The 18,281-nt window shown below is 44.7% G+C and overlaps 1 protein-coding gene across 1 annotated transcript in view; it reads left to right on the top strand.

The window, feature by feature from the left end:
* LOC137304275 (uncharacterized) overlaps positions 1-5,309 on the top strand; it is a 72,140-nt gene extending 66,831 nt beyond the window's left edge. Inside the window, exon 2 of the mRNA XM_067972829.1 lies at positions 3,779-5,309. Within this exon, the coding sequence (XP_067828930.1) occupies positions 4,243-5,298 (1,056 nt within the window). The 5' untranslated portion in view covers positions 3,779-4,242 and the 3' untranslated portion in view covers positions 5,299-5,309. The remainder of the gene's footprint in view (positions 1-3,778) is intronic.
* Positions 5,310-18,281: the final 12,972 nt, after the last annotated feature.

The following is an 18,281-nucleotide window of genomic DNA, read 5'->3' as shown; positions in this document are numbered from 1 at the left end:
ATAACAAAACTGATGCTTGAGTGATTTATAAACACCATCCAAAGCTCAAGAGTGTACTGTAGTTGGAGATGGTATCAGAATTTAGTCATGATTCAGATTTGGATTATCAGAATGCAAAGCAATCTAAAAATTTGGGTCACAGTCTTGAGTGTAGGAGGACCCACACTACATTAAGATCACCAAGGAAACGGAATGCATGCCCCTATAACGCTGCCAAATTTCATGCACTTTGAAAAGAATCTGCCTGTCGATGTTGTGACCCTCCCTCATAAGCAGCAATATCTGTCTGATTGCTTGTGTCAATACTTCTGTACCAATGAAGAAAACTTAAAATCAAAATGAAAGGGAAGTTTTTTTTAATCCATCACACGGTCTTTATTATCAATTTTACATTCCGTTTGGTTGTAGAAAACTGGGCAGGGAAGAAACACTGCATGGGAGGATGCAATTGGCAAGTGGGTGAGAATGTTCAGCCATGGACTTTTCTCTTCTGCCTCCTGGTTTAGGGAGCTGCCCTGCAGCAATGAGGTGGATCCATGAGAGACAGAATATTTGAAAGCTGAGCCCTGATTACAGCCAGAATACTACTAAGCCATGCAGACTAGAAAATCCCAGGTTTGATTTCATGTCCGTGTCGTGTTAGTTGATATCATCCAAGAAACAGTTGGGCTGCTACAAAAAAACAATTGGGCTTAGCCACCCCTAGGCTTAAGTGGGGAATTCAGCCAGAAATCTTTATTGTTAGTCAGTGACTCCTGATCCAAAGCCTGCAGATGTGAACGTTGGGTGAGAACTTAATCAGGCTCTATTGACACTCATTGTCCAGGTCAACACATGAATAATGGCCACTTTGGGCAAGGTAATGGAGGGCAGCTGGCACTTGTTGAACTGTATCACAGCGAGAGAGGACAGGAGGAAATTGGCAAAAGCGGTTAAAGAAAATCAGGTGTATAAACTGCTTTTATATTGTCCTAATGCCATTGCCAGCGGCTCCAGCAAGCTGCAGGGTCTCATGTAGCCAGTAGTAACGCGAAAGTAAACTTGCCAAGATTTGCTAAAACAGGTCTTCCTAACCAACCATCAGCCTTCTCCACGAGACCCATGTGTTTATAGAATGTCACTAGCAAGGGTCTCAATGCAATATAAAAACAGCAATATTCTGCCCTCCTAAAACAATTTTTACCCATGGAGTTATAACCACTGATATAAGTCATTTAGCACAATAATGGTGCCCTATATTTTTTGATCCAGTAAACTGACAATGGTTTTTCTCCATTTAAAATAAGAACACAAGGCTATTGAGGTGATCCAGTTGAAAATTAGGGCAACGACCAGCAGCCTGTTTATATTGTAGATCTGCTTTATATTGTGAGACTCATTCAGGGCACTGATGGTAACAGAGAAGCAGCAAGCTATCACACGCAGTTGCTTCCAAGTTATTGTCATTACTTTATGTTCTGATCATGGATCTTCCTCAATGTCAGGGGGACAATCACATTGCTGTTCTGTACACATGGGCTAGTGGTGCACCCCACTCAAGCCAAAACAAAATGTCCCCCCCCTCCCCCCCCCCCCACATTATAGACCCACCTTCACCAGGATAAGAGAGCAAGAGAGCTGGATTTAGCAGTGTAAAGGTGCGGAGTCAGTATCTCTGTGCTTCTTCCTTCAGCAAAGGGTTGCCCTCAAGTTCCCCAACTCCTAGCCCACAATAACATCCTTCATATCGGAAGGGTGGGATCATCCAGAAAACAGGGCATGATCCCTCATGAGAAAGAGAGGAATGACCGTGCGCTGCTCCTCCACTGAAACAGTGATAGCTCAGCAACGAGGGAAGCAATAATAACAGCTCCAGGAATGTGGGAAGATTCTACAGAAAGCGATAAATAAAGGAGACTCTTCCCTCTCATTCCAAGTGACGCAGGAAGGAATATTGCAGATGACCCAGCCAACTTCCAAGTTGCTCAATGACTTTTCCATAATCAGCTGACAGAAAGTGTATTTCTGCAGGGAGTGCACCCAAAGAAAATGGTGAAACATAAACAAGAGGCAAGCTTTAATGTCCATCAGGGTCAGGGCTCAAACACGCAACGTTTTAATTGGGAGTACAACACAACCCATTAGAACTGGCAGACTGCCAACAGACTCCAAATCTACTGGGCAATCTGAAAGCCTCTGAGAATCTGTCACTGCAAAGCATAACATGAACCTATACTTATCACACCAATCATGACAAGAAGAGCTTTATCAGTCAACGCCTGTATCTCTTGACCCTAGGTCAAGGCTGTGAGTTACTGACCCCAGGTCAAGTTACTGTTAATATTATACATCCACAAGGAGCATGAGCTTGTGGGGAAAAAAATACACTGGGGGTGAAATTGGGGTTGGGCGGGGATGCTAAACAGGCCGTATCACATCTGAATCCAGCACCCTCCCTCTGCTGCTGCAACATCATTCTTCATATACACACTAGATAGCCCTGTTCGTCCACCAACTGCTTGGCACAATGGTGCCACACTCTTATTAGCTCCCTCCAAAGCAGCGGTGTCCAGCTGTTGCTTGGGACACTGCTGCCATCCCAGCCATGGGGCAGCAGCACAAGTTCATTCACGTGGGGTGGGGGGGAAACCTTTAAATAAATTAATAAAGACACTGATGTGCAAAACACGGATTCTGGCACACATACATTAATTTTAAAAACCAACCAATGTCCAGATAATAACCTTGCCCCGTTACCCCCCAAAAAATCTTTCTGGCTCTCCCAATGGGCTTTATTTGTGCCTGCCCCCTTTGTAAAAAGTCGGATAGCCAGGTGGTGAAGGATAGAATACTAGGGCCTAGTCTTTAGTTGCTTCCAAGCCTTTATTCTCAGAGATCCCCATTACATCCACCATGCACCCCATAGGTAAGCTCCCTCCTATAAATGGATCCGAGAGTCCCCAATTGATACCCACCAACCGAATACAATTAACACTAATTGATATAAATCACATGGATACAACTAAAACCCTTAGCGCTGCTGGTGACATTAAGGCCAAAGATACACCCAGGCCTCCTCGTCTCTTTGGCCTGTTCCCAATCGTGAGACCCTCCACATGCACCCCGTACATGCTTGCCATATTTAAATTATGCCTCACACGTTTGAACGTCGTGGCCATACTCTGTGCACACTTCTGGTGCATTGCGCTCACAGTGCTCCTGACAGAAGCCAGAGAGGAAGATCAGTCCAGTGTACTTTTAGAAACACCATTCCGCCCAGACCAAGCCATCTTGTTACGTTATCATAGAATCATAGAAAGTTATGGCACAGAAGGAAGCCATTCAGCCCATCGTGTCCTTGCCGGCCGAGAAAGAGTTATCCAACTTAATACCACTTTCCAGCACTTGGTCCGTAGCCCTGTAGGTCACGGCACCTCAAGTGCACATCCAAGTACTTTTTAAATGTGATGAGGGTTTCTGCCTCTACCACCCTCTCAGGCAGTGAGTTCCAGACCCCCACTATCCTCTAGGTGAAAAAAATTCTCCTCAGCTCCCCTCTAATCATTCTACCAATTACTTTAAATCTATGCCCCCTGGTCACTGACCCCTCTGCTAAGAGAAATAGGTCCTCCCTAAGCACTCAATCTAGTCCCGTCATAATTTTATATACCTCAATTAAATCTCCCCTCAGCTTCCCTTGTTCCAAAGAAAACAAACCCAGCCTATTCAATCTTTCCTCATAGCTAAAATTCTCCAGTCCTGGCAACATCCTCGTAAATGTCCTCTGTACCCTCTCTAGTGCAACGGAACCCTGTGTGAGAAACTCTCTGGATACGTCGAGGGCATCCTGAAACCCATCGTACAGGGAACCCCCAGCTACTGTCGCGACACTACAGACTTCCTACAAAAACTCAGCACCCACGGACCAGTTGAACCAAGAACACTTCTCACCACGATGGACGTCTCGGCACTCTACACCAGTATCCCCCACGATGACGACATCGCTGCAACAGCCTCAGTACTCAACACCAACAACAGCCAATCTCCAGACGCCATCCTACAACTCATCCGCTTCATCCTGGATCACAATGTCTTCACCTTCGATAACCAGTTCTTTACCCAAACACACGGAACAGCCATGGGGACCAAATTCGCACCCCAATACGCCAACATTTTCATGCACAAGTTCGAGCGCGACTTCTTCACTGCACAGGACCTCCAACCAACGCTATACACCAGATACATCGACGACATTTTCTTCCTATGGACCCACGCGAAGAATCACTGAAGAGACTACACAATAACATCAACAAGTTCCATCCCACCATCAAACTCACCATGGACTACTCCTCAGAATCGGTTTCATTCTTGGACACACGAATCTCCATCAAAGACGGGCACCTCAGCACCTCACTCTACCGCAAGCCCACGGACAACCTCACGATGCTCCACTTCTCCAGCTTCCACCCTAACCACATCAAAGAGGCCATCCCCTATGGACAGGCCCTGCGAATACACAGGGTCTGCTCAGACAAGGAGGAACGCGATGGACACCTACAGACGCTGAAAGACGCCCTCATAAGAACGGGATATGACGCTCGACTCGTCGATCGACAGTTCCAACGGGCCACAGCGAAAAATCGCATAGACCTCCTCAGAAGACAAACACGGGACACAACCAACAGAGTACCTTTTGTCGTCCAGTACTTCCCCGGAGCGGAGAAACTACGCCATGTTCTCCGCAGCCTTCAACATGTCATCGATGACGACGAACACCTCGCTAAGGCCATCCCCACGCCTCCACTACTCGCCTTCAAACAGCCACCTAACCTCAAACAGACCATCGTTCGCAGCAAATTACCCAGCTTTCAGGAGAACAGCGTCCACGACACCACACAACCCTACCAAGGCAACCTCTGCAAGACACGCCAGATCATCGACACAGATACCACCATCACACGAGAGGACACCACCCACCAGGTACATGGTTCATATTCCTGTGACTCGGCCAATGTTGTCTACCTCATACATTGCAGGAAAGGATGCCCCGGAGCATGGTACATCGGCGAGACCATGCAGACACTGCGACAACGGATGAACGGACACCGCACAACAATCGCCAGACAAGAGGGTTCCCTCCCAGTCGGGGAACACTTTAGCAGTCAAGGACATTCAGCCACCGATCTTCGGGTAAGCGTTCTCCAAGGCGGCCTTCGAGACACACGACAACGCAAAATCGATCAGAAATTGATAGCCAAGTTCCGCACCCATGAGGACGGCCTCAACCGGGATCTTGGGTTCATGTCACGCTACACGTAACCCCACCAGCAGGGGAAAGAAAAAGTTATCTGTTTTTAATACAACTGGACATTCTCTCTCTCTCTCTCTCTGCCTTTCGGGTCTCTTTCTCTCTCTGGCTTTGTAATCTGACCCATTGTGTATTCAGTACTGTTTTCCGTGGCTAACCTGTCTGAACACCAACGACACCTTTGATTGGTGTGATCGTGTCCCAGCCTAATATAAGATATGCGATTTGAGAACCTTCCACTCACTCACCTGACGAAGGAGATAATCTCCAAAAGCTTGTGATTTTAAAATAAAACTGTTGGACTATAACCTGGTGTTGTAAGATTCCTTACATTTGTCCACCCCAGTCCATCACCGGCATCTCCACATCACATTAATTCATCACATCGTCTAACTGTGTCTAATCAATTTCAGGTTTTTGTCCTCACTATCCCACTGAGAAGACCATTCCTTGTATGAAGAAGTTCTTTCTGACATCTTAAAGGTGTGCATATGAGAATAGGCTCAGGCACAGCTGTGATGCGGTCTGTGGTCGAATAGCCTGCCAACATTCACTGTTTAGGCTCCCACATCAAGAATAGCTACTCAGACAAGGTACTAGAGGGCTTCCACCGCGACAACAATCCAACAGAAGAGGGGGAAAGGAGGGGAAAAACTGGAAGAAAAAAAGGAATATTTGCACTCCTCATATCAACCTTGGGTTGCCTCTTTGAATGCAATTCCCAATTTTGTGCCAAATTCTATTTAATTACGGACAGTTTTGGAACTAAGAGCATCCCAATTCATTGTCATTTTGTGTTGGACCCTTACAGCAGAGAATGGAAACTTTCATCCCATCGGTCTGGGCTGGATTGAGATTTGAACATAGAGGAACAAACACTGTGTTCTAAAGAAGTGCACACCATGGGACCCTGGTGGTCACATACAAAGCTTAAATCCACGTTCCCATTCATTTGCACATATCTCAATTTCCTGGGACCAACAAATCTTGGTGTTCCGATAAAGCATTTGTCCACAAATAAGGCAATTAAGTGCTGCAAACAGCCCTTTCCAAACCTCCAGGTCCACAAGTTCACACAGGATAAACCAACAAATAAATAAACGCAAATTGAACGGAGTTGTCTAAACTCTGAGGGCTGGACTGCTAGGGTTTAGGGCCGCATGTGGCCCGAAGCCCACAGATCAGACACCCTGTTGTAATGGATTGTTCCTCCCAGCCCCTCAGGACCCTGCTTTGTCCCATTTTATTGAATGGATGCTGCTGTGTTGAAATTTGCCACAACACACAAGAAAAATCCAACAAAATTGAAGCGAGTAGATCTGTATCTACAGCTGAAGCCTCTTTATTGCGATGTCCTGGTGAGAATAAAAATCATCTAATTTATCAGACAGTCCCCATTAAACAACATTCATCATGTCTGATTTCAATATATTGCAATCCATTGGGAGCTTCCAAAAATGATGCACTTAACCAAATTCTGATTAAATGGAATTGACTGTAATGCACTTTGTGTCATATCTGTAACTATCTATCAGAACTTGGATGATGCTTTTAGAAACTGCTTATTTTTAACATGCAAAAATTATAGAATTGGCAAAAGAGATGAGGAGAATTTTTTTTACGCAGCAAGATGTTATAAGAACATAAGAACATAAGAAATTGGAGCAGGAGTAGGCCAATCGGCCCCTCGAGCCTGCTCCGCCATTCAATAAGATCATGGCTGATCTGATCCCAACCACAAATCTAAAGAACACAAGAAGTTGGAGCAGGACCCGGCCACATAGCCCCTGGGCCCTCTCCGCCACCCACAGGGCATTGACCGATCCGAACTCAGCTTCATGTCCAATTTCCTGCCCGCTCCCCATAACCCCTAATTCCCTTTACTTCTAGGAAACTGTCTATTTCTGTTTTAAATTTATCTAATGATGTAGCTTCCACAGCTTCCTGGGGCAGCAAATTCCACAGACCGACCACCCTCTGAGTGAAGAAGTTTCTCCTCATCTCAGTTTTGAAAGAGCAGCCCCTTATTCTAAGATTATGCCCCCTCGTTCTAGTTTCACCCATCTTTGGGAACATCCTTACTGCATCCACCCGATCAAGACCCTTCACAATCTTATATGTTTCAATAAGATCGCCTCTCATTCTTCTGAACTCCAATGAGTAGAGTCCCAATCTACTCAACCTCTCCTCATATGTCCGCCCCCTCATCCCCGGGATTAACCGAGTGAACCTTCTTTGTACTGCCTCGAGAGCAAGTATGTCTTTTCTTAAGTATGGAGACCAAAACTGTATGCAGTATTCCAGGTGCGGTCTCACCAATACCTTATATAACTGCAGCAATACCTCCTTGTTTTTATATTCTATCCCCCTAGCAATAAAAGCCAACATTCCATTGGCTTTCTTGATCACCTGCTGCACCTGCATACCAACTTTTTGATTTTCTTGCACTAGGACCCCCAGATCCCTTTGTACTGCAGTACTTTCCAGTCTCTCGCCATTAAGAAAATAACTTGCTCTCTGATTTTTCCTGCCAAAGTGCATAACCTCACATTTTCCAATATTATATTGCATCTGCCAAATCTCCGCCCACTCACCCAGCCTGTCTATATCCCCTTGCAGGTTTTTTATGTCCTCCTCACTCTCTACTTTCCCTCCCATCTTTGTATCATCTGCAAATTTTGATATGTTGCACTCGGTCCCCTCCTCCAAATCGTTAATATAGATTGTAAAGAGTTGGGGACCCAGCACCGACCCCTGTGGAACACCACTGGTTACTGGTTGCCAGTCCGAAAATGAACCATTTATCCCAACTCTCTGCTTCCTGTTCGATAACCAATCCTCCACCCATGCCAGAATATTACCCCCAATCCCGTGATTTTTTATCTTAAGTAATAATCTTTTATGTGGCACCTTGTCGAATGCCTTCTGGAAGTCTAAATACACTATGTCCACTGGTTCCCCTTTATCCACCCTATACGTTATATCCTCGAAGAACTCAAGCAAATTTGTCAGACATGACTTCCCCTTCATAAAGCCATGCTGACTTTGTCCTATTAAATTATGCTTATCTAAATGTTCCGTTACTGTCTCCTTAATAATAGACTCCAAAATTTTACCCACCACAGATGTTAAGCTAACTGGCCTATAATTTCCAGCCTTCTGCCTACTACCCTTTTTAAATAACGGTGTTACATTAGCAGTTTTCCAATCTGCCGGGACCTCTCCTGAGTCCAGGGAATTTTGGAAAACTATCACCAAAGCATCCACAATCCCTACTGCCACTTCCCTCAAGACCCTAGGATGGAAGCCATCAGGTCCAGGGGATTTATCCGCCTTGAGTCCCATTATTTTACTGAGTACCATCTCCTGAGTGATTTTAATCGTATTTAGCTCCTCCCCCCCGAGAGTCCCCTGTTTGTCCAGTGTTGGGATATTCTTAGTGTCCTCTACTGTAAAGACTGAAACAAAATATTTGTTCAGCATTTTTGCCATCTCCATGTTTCCCACCATTAATTTCCCGGTCTCATCCTCTAAGGGACCTATGTTTGCCTTAGCCACCCTTTTTCTTTTTATATAACTATAGAAACTCCTGCTATCTGTTTTTATATTTTTTGCTAATTTCTTTTCATAATCTAACTTCCCTTTCTTAATCAATCCTTTAGTTACTTTTTGCTGTCTTTTGAAGAATTCCCAATCTTCTATCCTCCCACTAAGTTTGGCTACCTTATATGTCCTTGTTTTTAGTCAGATACTATCCTTCATTTCTTTACTTAGCCACGGATGGCTGTCATTTCTTTTACACCCTTTTTTCCTCAGTGGAATATATTTATTTTGAAAGTTGTAAAATAACTCCCTAAATGAACACCACTGCTCATGTACCGTCTTACCCTTTAATCTATTTTCCCAGTCCACTTTAATCAATTCCGCTCTCATACCATCATAGTCTCCTTTATTCAAGCTCAGTACGCTTGTTTGAGAATCAACCTTCTCACCCTCTAATTGGATATGGAATTCAACCATGTTGTGGTCGCTCGTTCCAAGGGGATCCTTAACTAGGACATTATTAATTAATCCTGACTCATTACACAGGACCAGGTCCAAGGTTGCCTGCCCCCTTGTAGGATCAGTTACATACTGCTCAAGAAATCCATCCCTGATGCACTCAATGAACTCGTCCTCAAGGCTGCTCTGCCCAATTTGATTTGTCCAGTTAATATGATAATTAAAATCCCCCATAATTATGGCTGTTCCCTTATTACATGCCCCGACTATCTCCTGATTAATACTTCTTCCAGCAGAGTTGCAACTATTAGGAGGCCTATATACTACGCCCACTAATGTTTTTTTTCCCTTATTATTCCTTATCTCCACCCAAACTGTTTCATTATCTTGATGCTTTGTCCCAATATCATTTCTCTGTATTACAGTGATTCCTTCCTTTATTAACATAGCCACCCCACCTCCCCTTCCTTCCTGCCTGTCCTTCCTGATTGTTAAATACCCTGGCATATTTAATTCCCAGTCGTTGTCACCCTGCAGCCATGTTTCTGTAATGGCCACAAGATCATACCCATACGTAGTTATTTGTGCCGTTAACTCGTCCATTTTATTACGAATGCTACGTGCATTCAGATAAAGAACTTTCAAATCTGTTTTGTGACGCTTAGTTCCTGCTTTTTCCTTTTTTAACACTTTACCTATTACTCCATACCTTCTGTCCCTTCCTGTTACGCTTTCCTCTCTCTCCCTGCTCAGGTTCCCAACCCCCTGCCACTTTAGTTTAAACCCTCCCCAACAGCACTAGCAAACACTCCTCCTAGGACAGCAGTCCCGGCCCTGCCCAGGTGCAGACCATCCGGTTTGTACTGGTCCCACCTCCCCCAGAACCGTTTCCAGTGTCCCAGGAATTTGAATCCCTCCCCCTTGCACCATTCCTCTAGCCACGTATTCATTTGAAATATCCCCCTATTTCTACTCTGACTAGCACGTGGCACTGGCAGCAATCCTGGAAAGGAGCTGCCTGAAAGGGTGGTGGAGGCAGACTCAATAATAACTTTTGAAAGGGAATTGGATAAATACATGAAGAGGAAACATTTGCAGGACTGTGGGGAGAGAGTGGGGGAGTGGGACTAATTGGATAGCTCTTTCAAAGTGCCAGCACAGGCAAGATGGGCTGAATGGCCTCCTTTTCTGCTGTATCATTCTACGATTCTATGGTGATTCTATAGAATCTCTGCCAGGCTGCAATGTGAAGCAGTTATCAGGGCAGAACAGAGCTACTTCACTTCAGTGGCTTTTACAAGGATTAAAAATACCAGTGACTCCTGATGACTCTGTTGACACTCATTGAGTTTAGAGTGACAGCCTGAGTGGACGGGAGAAGTGCACTCTTTGACCTTTGCAGCAGAGGTCAGCTGCAGTGATGTTTGAGTTAGCGCTGACAGTTCTGTAAGAAACAATGGGCTGTAGTTACATTGGTGAAGTGAGGGTATACCCTCACTTCCAGGTCTGGAACAGCTCCAGCATCTGCTAAAATCCTGTCCAAATGTTTCGTGTAGCAAGCTTCGAACATTCCTGAGCTCTTCCACATCAGAAAAAAAACAAAACCAGCACAAACCAATGGAACCAAGGACATTGCCCCCGTTACCCCGTGTTTCGACCTCTTCCCCAACCACACACAACCACAAAGTTTTATCCCATGATGTTGAACTGTCTGCTACGTTCTCTTTCGGGTCTGTTTCTTTTCGTCCAATTTTCTTACCTCCTCTCCCGTCTTCACTGATATTAAGACACGTGCATCTTCTAACAGGGGTCACTGGGTAGCCATCAGAATTGGGGATCCAAGCTGATTTTTCTTCCCCTTAGTCCAGGCACCACTGAGCCTAATTGCAACCGCCAAGTGATGCCCTGTCTAAAATCAGCCAACTCAGCACAGGCTGGCGATTAAACCTGGGGCCTTCGTGATCCCAAAGGGATTCATCTACTAGTTTTCTCTCCTTCCCTGTGAAGTTCATCCCTGTTGACAAGCTGAGAGAGAGAGAGAGAGAGGGAGAGAGAGAGTCCACCTGTCCCTGCATTAATACCAACCAGCAACGATGTGCATGCGATGTGGATCACATACCTGCGTTCCAACCTGGCAGACACTTGAGCATCTAGAGAGCACATCTCGGGATTTACCAGTGAGCCAGTTTCAGATTTTTAATCTGGACATCCTCAAGAAGTTTGGTCAATCTGGTGAAGATAAGAATGATACAAATAGGAGTTGTAAAGAGAGGAAATTTAGGACTAATACACAGGTAGGACATTTCTGTTCATATTGTGTGTAGATTCTCTCCTCTCAGCAACCAGTTGACAAATTCCATATCCCGCAGCATGATTACTTCCAGTATCTCCAGGCCTGCCACTTCAACCTGGACCCCACTGTGCTCTGTAAAATCCAATGCAACTGACCCTATTAGAACTGCCCCTCAGATTTACTTCAACTCTCCATTTAAACTATGTCCTGTGAGAAAGTGTGTAAACTTCTTGTACAAAATAAATAAAATTATATTTTAAAACAATCCCCTACCCACTAACTACCTGAGATCATCATGATACAACCCCACCTCCAACCTAGGCTGGCACAAGGCCTCAGAGATTTAAGTATAGAGGGTGACACATTGAGATAATAACTTAAGATGCACAGTTACAGATTCCAAAGCAAACATAAAGACCAGGTAAGGAGGGAACACACAGAGGTCGAACCAATATAACCCTAAAGGATTTAATAGGCACTTGGGGAAAGTCAGGGCAAAACAGCATTCACACCTTACAATCTTTTCAATTGCAATGGCTCTGTTTATTTGGAAGGGACGGGGTCACTAAACATTTAAGCTTCTGTATACGAGAGTTCCATGTAAGAACACTACCTGGAAGAGAGTCCCACAGGCAGTAAAAGTGGTGTGTGAAGCTTCATTGCTGGTATTTCAAGGAGAATGACAGAGAGAAAAAGAATCTTTTGGGTGCCGGTCCCATTTAATAGCTCCGTGAACAGATTTTATTTTCCTTATTATTTCCTTATCAATAACCGTGGGTAGCTCTCTCATAAAGGAGTACTTTTTCTTTAGCTGAAGTGCATCCCAGTCAACTGAGGTGATCTCCCTCCATTTTGTCCTGTGTGTCACCGAAGTAGGGTCGCCAACCCTCCAGGATTGTCTTGGAGTCTCCAGGAATTAAAGATTAATCTCCTGGACACTGATCCGAGCAAACCCGGGAGAAAAATCATAGGGGAATTAAAAAAATTATGAGGTTTTCTTTTCATTTTTTTTTAAACTTTAGTTGATCAGTTATAAAAAAATTGGAGTTGGGAAGAACAGACTGTTTGACTGGGCAGGGTGGATGGAGACGGGAAGTCATGTGATGAAACCTCCAGGAATACGTCTGACCAGAGTTGGCAACCCTACACAGAGGCCTAAGAAACATCAAGCCCTCACAAAAGTCTCTTTCGAGTCAAAAGTTTCACAGGCTTGGGGAAGGGGGGGATGAAATACCCAATATGGTGTTCCTCACTGGAGTTGCCTTAATTCTCACAGCAATATAATTTTGATTTGGTGATCAAAATGAGGTGATCAGATGTGAAGCTATTTAGTATCATTACCACTAGAATTAAGATGAAGTTGACGATCACTACCATTTCAGATCTCCTCCCCACCCTCAAATTTACCCCTGCAGAATTTTGCCTTGCAAGTTACACACATAATGGGGCTGGAATGGTCGTCTAATAAACACTTATTTTATAAGATTTACTTCACTGTGTTCTGCAGAAGCAAATGACTTAAAAGGCTGTGTACAAAATTACAGATTTGCGTCGGCAGTGGGAATGAGAATTCCCAACAATGGGATGTTTTCTGTTGGGAAATTTCACTGGCTGTTAAGGGGAATCAGCAGTAAATGGAATGCCCTCTGGTAAAAGTTTTTCTTTTAAACAAGTATTCATTCTAAAAGTAGTGCTTTGTGTTGCTGTAATTATTATTTAGGTACCAGGATGAATAACCCGATGAAGTCACGTTCCAAATTGTTTACTACACAGTTAGTGATAAAAAACCCATTCTGGGTATAAAGGAATTTATCAAGATTCATACCAATTTCTGTTACTGATTTGCAATCCTGACAGGACCATGTTACCTAGCGATGCGATGTCAAATTGAAATGAGTATATGTTCTGGGTTGGGAACCAACGGGCAGTGACCCATCTTAATGTGGTCTGACAAACAGTCAAATGGTCTTCATAAAGGTGATTGGTTTTGACAGCTCAGGCTGTGCTGTTGTTTTTTTTGAGGGGGGGTCGAGCACTGTCTTCATTCTGTCCCAGACAATGAGCGAAAGTAGGAAAATGCGGGGATTTGATGGAGGCACGGCGCTGCAAAGGCATCGCCTTCACTGGCAGTGATTGTGCTGCTTCACACAGGAGCATGGCTGTCTTGGATGGGAATCAGGTCACTGTGGTGGAGCACTGTCACACGAACCTTATTAAGATAATAAACAGGCCTGTTTCCAGAAGCCAGTCTGAAAATATTTGCCAAGGTGCCGGAGTTGCACACTGCATCAATTGTCTCACAATATGCCACCAGACTGTCCATATTACATCACTGATAGTCTCCCTCCACTTCATCCCCTCTCCACCCACCCCACCAATTGCAATTTTCCTGTTCACTCAGATTACTTTAATGCTCCCAGCGCAATTCATTTTGCCACCAACATGTCCTGCATAGAAACAAATTTGCACTTGCAGTGGGAGCTCAAATACTAGGGCCCGAATTATCTAGAAAGGAAACAAGATAAAGAGGTAAAAATTCAGTTTCTATAATCATCAGCTCTTTGGATGCAAAATCGCAAGCTGATGAATGCAGACACAGTATTATTATTCCATAGTAATTTTGCAAGGGTGTACTCAGAAGACAGGGGTGTAGGTCGCAGATTTGGCCCTAAAGTGCTGTAGTTCTCCATCCATATTGCGCTCTAGCAAGGCTCCATGGAGCGAAACTTCTCAAAGTTACTCTTAAATAAACAAATTCAGGGCAATACAATGCAGCAGCTCTTATGATTTTACTGACAACTTTGTTTTGAGTTTCAAAGCTATAATTTACAGCTTATCTTTAAAATGGTTTCTCTCTCCTTCTCCCAAAGGTGCTGGTTCTTGCTGGGGGTACAGTTCCATGGCCTTTGGCTCCTCATCTACTGACCATTTTTCAAGTGTGAGCTAGAGAATTCCACTTTGAGGAGAATCACAGCTGAACCCAGTCCAATTCTGACTCGCCATTTACACATATGGGGGGTAATTTTGACTTTGTTCGATAGTGTAAGACGAGTGATAGCAAGATGGCACACCCGTTTCAAATCTCTCCCGGTTTTTCTATCCATCGAAGTCAACGGAAATAAAGGTGGGGAGAGATGTAAAACGGGCTGCCGATTCGCTATTGCCCGTTTTACACTATTACACAAAGTCAAAATTATGCCCCCTCCCTCCCCCGTGGACTTTCCAGCAGAGGTCACTGGATAGCAGTCACGAACGCTGGGTATTTGTCCCGTCCTTAGCCTACTGACCAGCTGGAGGACCCCCATTGTCACCTTGGATGAAATCAGATAACAGCACAGACTGGTGGTAGATGGAACCTGGGACCATCCAGGTCTGTATCTTTCAATGCCACATTGGGGGTGCATTTACACCCTGAGCCACCGGGACACTTAGAGCACATTTTTAAATAGGCTCAAAAATATCCTTCTGGTGAAATCTTGGAATATGGAATTCATTGCCTCTACCCTGATTTCCCCACGGTAGAATTTCTAGGTCAATATGCAAGCAGAATGAGCCAAGGAGTTTGTATCATTTAGCTATGTGATAACATATTTTAATCTCCCACTAATAGCCCCAGCTTCAAACTTAATTACAAAAGAAAACTGTATTAAAAAGTTAATTGGATTGAAAGTAAAAAAGTTTAGAGGCCCAGATTGTATGCTTCCCAGAACAGTGAGGGAGGACGGGGGGGGGGGTTGCTGGGGGCAGCATTGGGGAGGAGATAGTAGAGGCATGAAAATGTTTAGAGACAGGAAATGACTGAAAGGTGGCAAATGTTACACCCTTATTCAATAAAGGGAAAAGGGACGAGCCAGGACGTCATAGGCCGGTTAATCTCACCACAGTTATGGATAACCTTCTGGAGTCCATAATACAGGATGAAATTAGTGAGCACTTAGAAAGCTACGGGCTAATCAGGGATGGTCAGCGTGGATTGTAAAGGGCTGGTCATGCTTGACGACTTTGATTGATTTTTTTGTGGAAATCCCAGAGCGCACAGATAACGGGAATGTGGTAGATAAAGATATCCGCTTCCTCTAGTCTTCTCTCATAGCTCAGTCCTTTGTTGCTAAGGATCAGCCTCGTGGCTCTTTTCTGCATTGTCTCCAGGACTTAAATGTTTCATTGTGCCTTGGTGACCAAAACTAGACATAGTACTTAAAATTTGTCTGATCAGGGCATGATACGGTGTTAGTAGAACCACTCTGACTTATGCTGTATTAATCTGGCATATGGTTAGTATTGTTCATTTTGTTGATAAATTCTCACGGTCACTGTTTACAATGTGGCCTATCGCTTTGGTCTGAACTTCAGTCTGGCATTATGGCGGTGCTCAGTGCCTTGCAAACCTGGCAAATATTTCTTGTCCAAACAGGACACAGCAGTAATGGTGAAATTATTACCAACCAGTGGGGGTTTAATGGTACTACACATTGAAAGGTGGGGCAGGAGAGGTATGAGAGAGTTTCACAGAGGCAGGAGAGGTACGAGAGGGCTTCACAGGGGAAGGAAAGTTTAGAGGACTGCATAGAAACAGACAGACAGAAGGCCGCAAAATGAGCGCCGGCACAGTGACACCAGAACCACCAGTGCAAAAGGATGCTGACCTCGCAAGATAATGATTATTTTAATGTTGCTCATGATGTGTTGGACGAGCAGTGACATCACAGATTTCCAGCAGCAGCAGCAGCATGTAAACGGTTTCAGGTCTTCACTGAGGGGGAAGCAGAATGATGCCTGCACAAAATCATCTTTTCTCAGGCCCAACTTTGTAGTTGCCATTAAGCTGAGTGGCCCTAGTAAGTCAGGGCCACCTGCAGTCCCCTCCTTGCAGCGCTTGTTTGCAATGTGTGCTGAGCAGCTGGTGTGGACATTATGGAGAGAAGGACTCATTTGCCTTGTGAATGGGTCCTCAATGAACCTTGCACATAGTTGACGCGCAGGCTCCTAGCACCCTGGGCGTTTCCCAGCCACATTTCCCTGCGGTGAGTGCATTAGGCGCAGGGCAGGCCTCAGGCTCTGCGCCCAGTAGTACAGGGCCCTGCCTCCCAAAGCACTATAGCGTTCAGGCACTGCAGCCGCGTTATCGGTCCCAGTGTGTGAACACAATATAGCCTTCCCACTGGCATTCATTAAATGCTAATAATCCGCCCACTGAATAATTTGTTAAACACGTACACCTAGAAATTCTACGGGGGTGGGGGCTCTAGCAGATCAGCAGAGCCCCCAGATAAATGGCTAATAATGGCCATTTATGCTGTTCACCTGGGATTGCTGCTGACCTCCTGCCAAAGTTATGCTGAGAGACCAGGAGCAGTACGCAGAATTTCTACCCTCTTGAAAGTTACTCTGATGGGCTGGGTAGTTTTTTTTATGTATGATGCCAGAATCTGCAGGCCGTTCGACGGTGCGAGATGTCACAAATGATCTTGTCCTCAGCCAATATCTAAAAACGTGCACTTTCCGGCACAGATTGCGAGATAGAGATCAGGAGCAGGAGCCATGGTTTAATTTTCCCTCCCTAGGCCAGGGACGTCAAGGCTAATTGTATCCAGCAGCATCATCCTGGCCGAGGTCAGTAACTCGGCACGGACTGGGAATTAAACTTGGGAGCTTCTTGATCTGCATTTACTGACTGAATCATATGGAGATTACGATTCAATGGTGAGATGTTGCATTTGAGAATGAGTGAAACTTCAGCTGAACTGAACACGTATTTTTGTGTGCTGTGTCAAGAAATAATTCCTACAGCTCCCGCCTTGATTCTGTTGGTAACTGCAGTGAGTACCCAAACTATACAAGCTGGTAGGTCCTCTGATTGATTCCTGATCTGCGTTGAGTGAGCTGATCTAAGCCAGGCAGTTTTAGGGATACTACAATTGCCCTCAGCTACTGGGACTGAGGAGGGTGACTTCTGCTTCTGATCATCATCCAGTGACCCCTGCTGATAATGGTGCATGTGAGGACAGGACTGGGCTTTGCCCCGATACTTTCCTCCCCCTCCCGCCCCACACACACAGTTGATTAGTCTACCAACACTAGGCTCACACATGAAAAATTGCCACTTGAGCAACATATCAGAAAGCTCTGCATACCCACTGAAGCCAGCAACAGTCAGTGCCTTCAGGAGAGGACGGGAGTAAGGAGGTAAAAGAAAATTAGAGGAACGAGAATATTTAAAGAAATGCATTTTAAAATTTGCTCTTTACATTCCCCAACCAACTGTCAGCCTGTGTCAGTCCTGTCTCCAACTCAAGAGCTACGGGCTCCACTAGGGTTACCAACCCTCCAGGATTGTCCTGGAGTCTCCATGAAGTAACGATTAAACTCCTGGATGCTGCTGCGAGCAACCTGAGAGAAAAATCGTAGAGGTATTTTTTTTTTAATTCTTTGAACATTTTTGTTTATTAGTTATAAAAATGTTGGAGATCAGAAAAAAGGCTAAAAAGGGGAGATGAAGCCAGGAGGTCATGCGATGAAATCTCCAGAAACACGTCTAACCAGAGTTGGCAACCGCTGGGCTCCACGTGGTCCTGGAGGGCAGTGAATTTTCAGTATAAAAGAGCTATGAATATTAATAAGCTGGACAACATTAGAGAATTAATTTTATTATTCAGCAAAACAGTTCCAGGCCATGTTCAGTTTTTGGAATCTAAAGCC

The sequence above is a fragment of the Heptranchias perlo genome, chromosome 37 (genome assembly GCF_035084215.1).
Source record: "Heptranchias perlo isolate sHepPer1 chromosome 37, sHepPer1.hap1, whole genome shotgun sequence".
NCBI classification, from domain to species: Eukaryota; Metazoa; Chordata; class Chondrichthyes; order Hexanchiformes; family Hexanchidae; genus Heptranchias; species Heptranchias perlo.
Note: the sequence above shows the minus strand (reverse complement) of the source record. Positions and strands in the feature narration are given on the sequence as shown.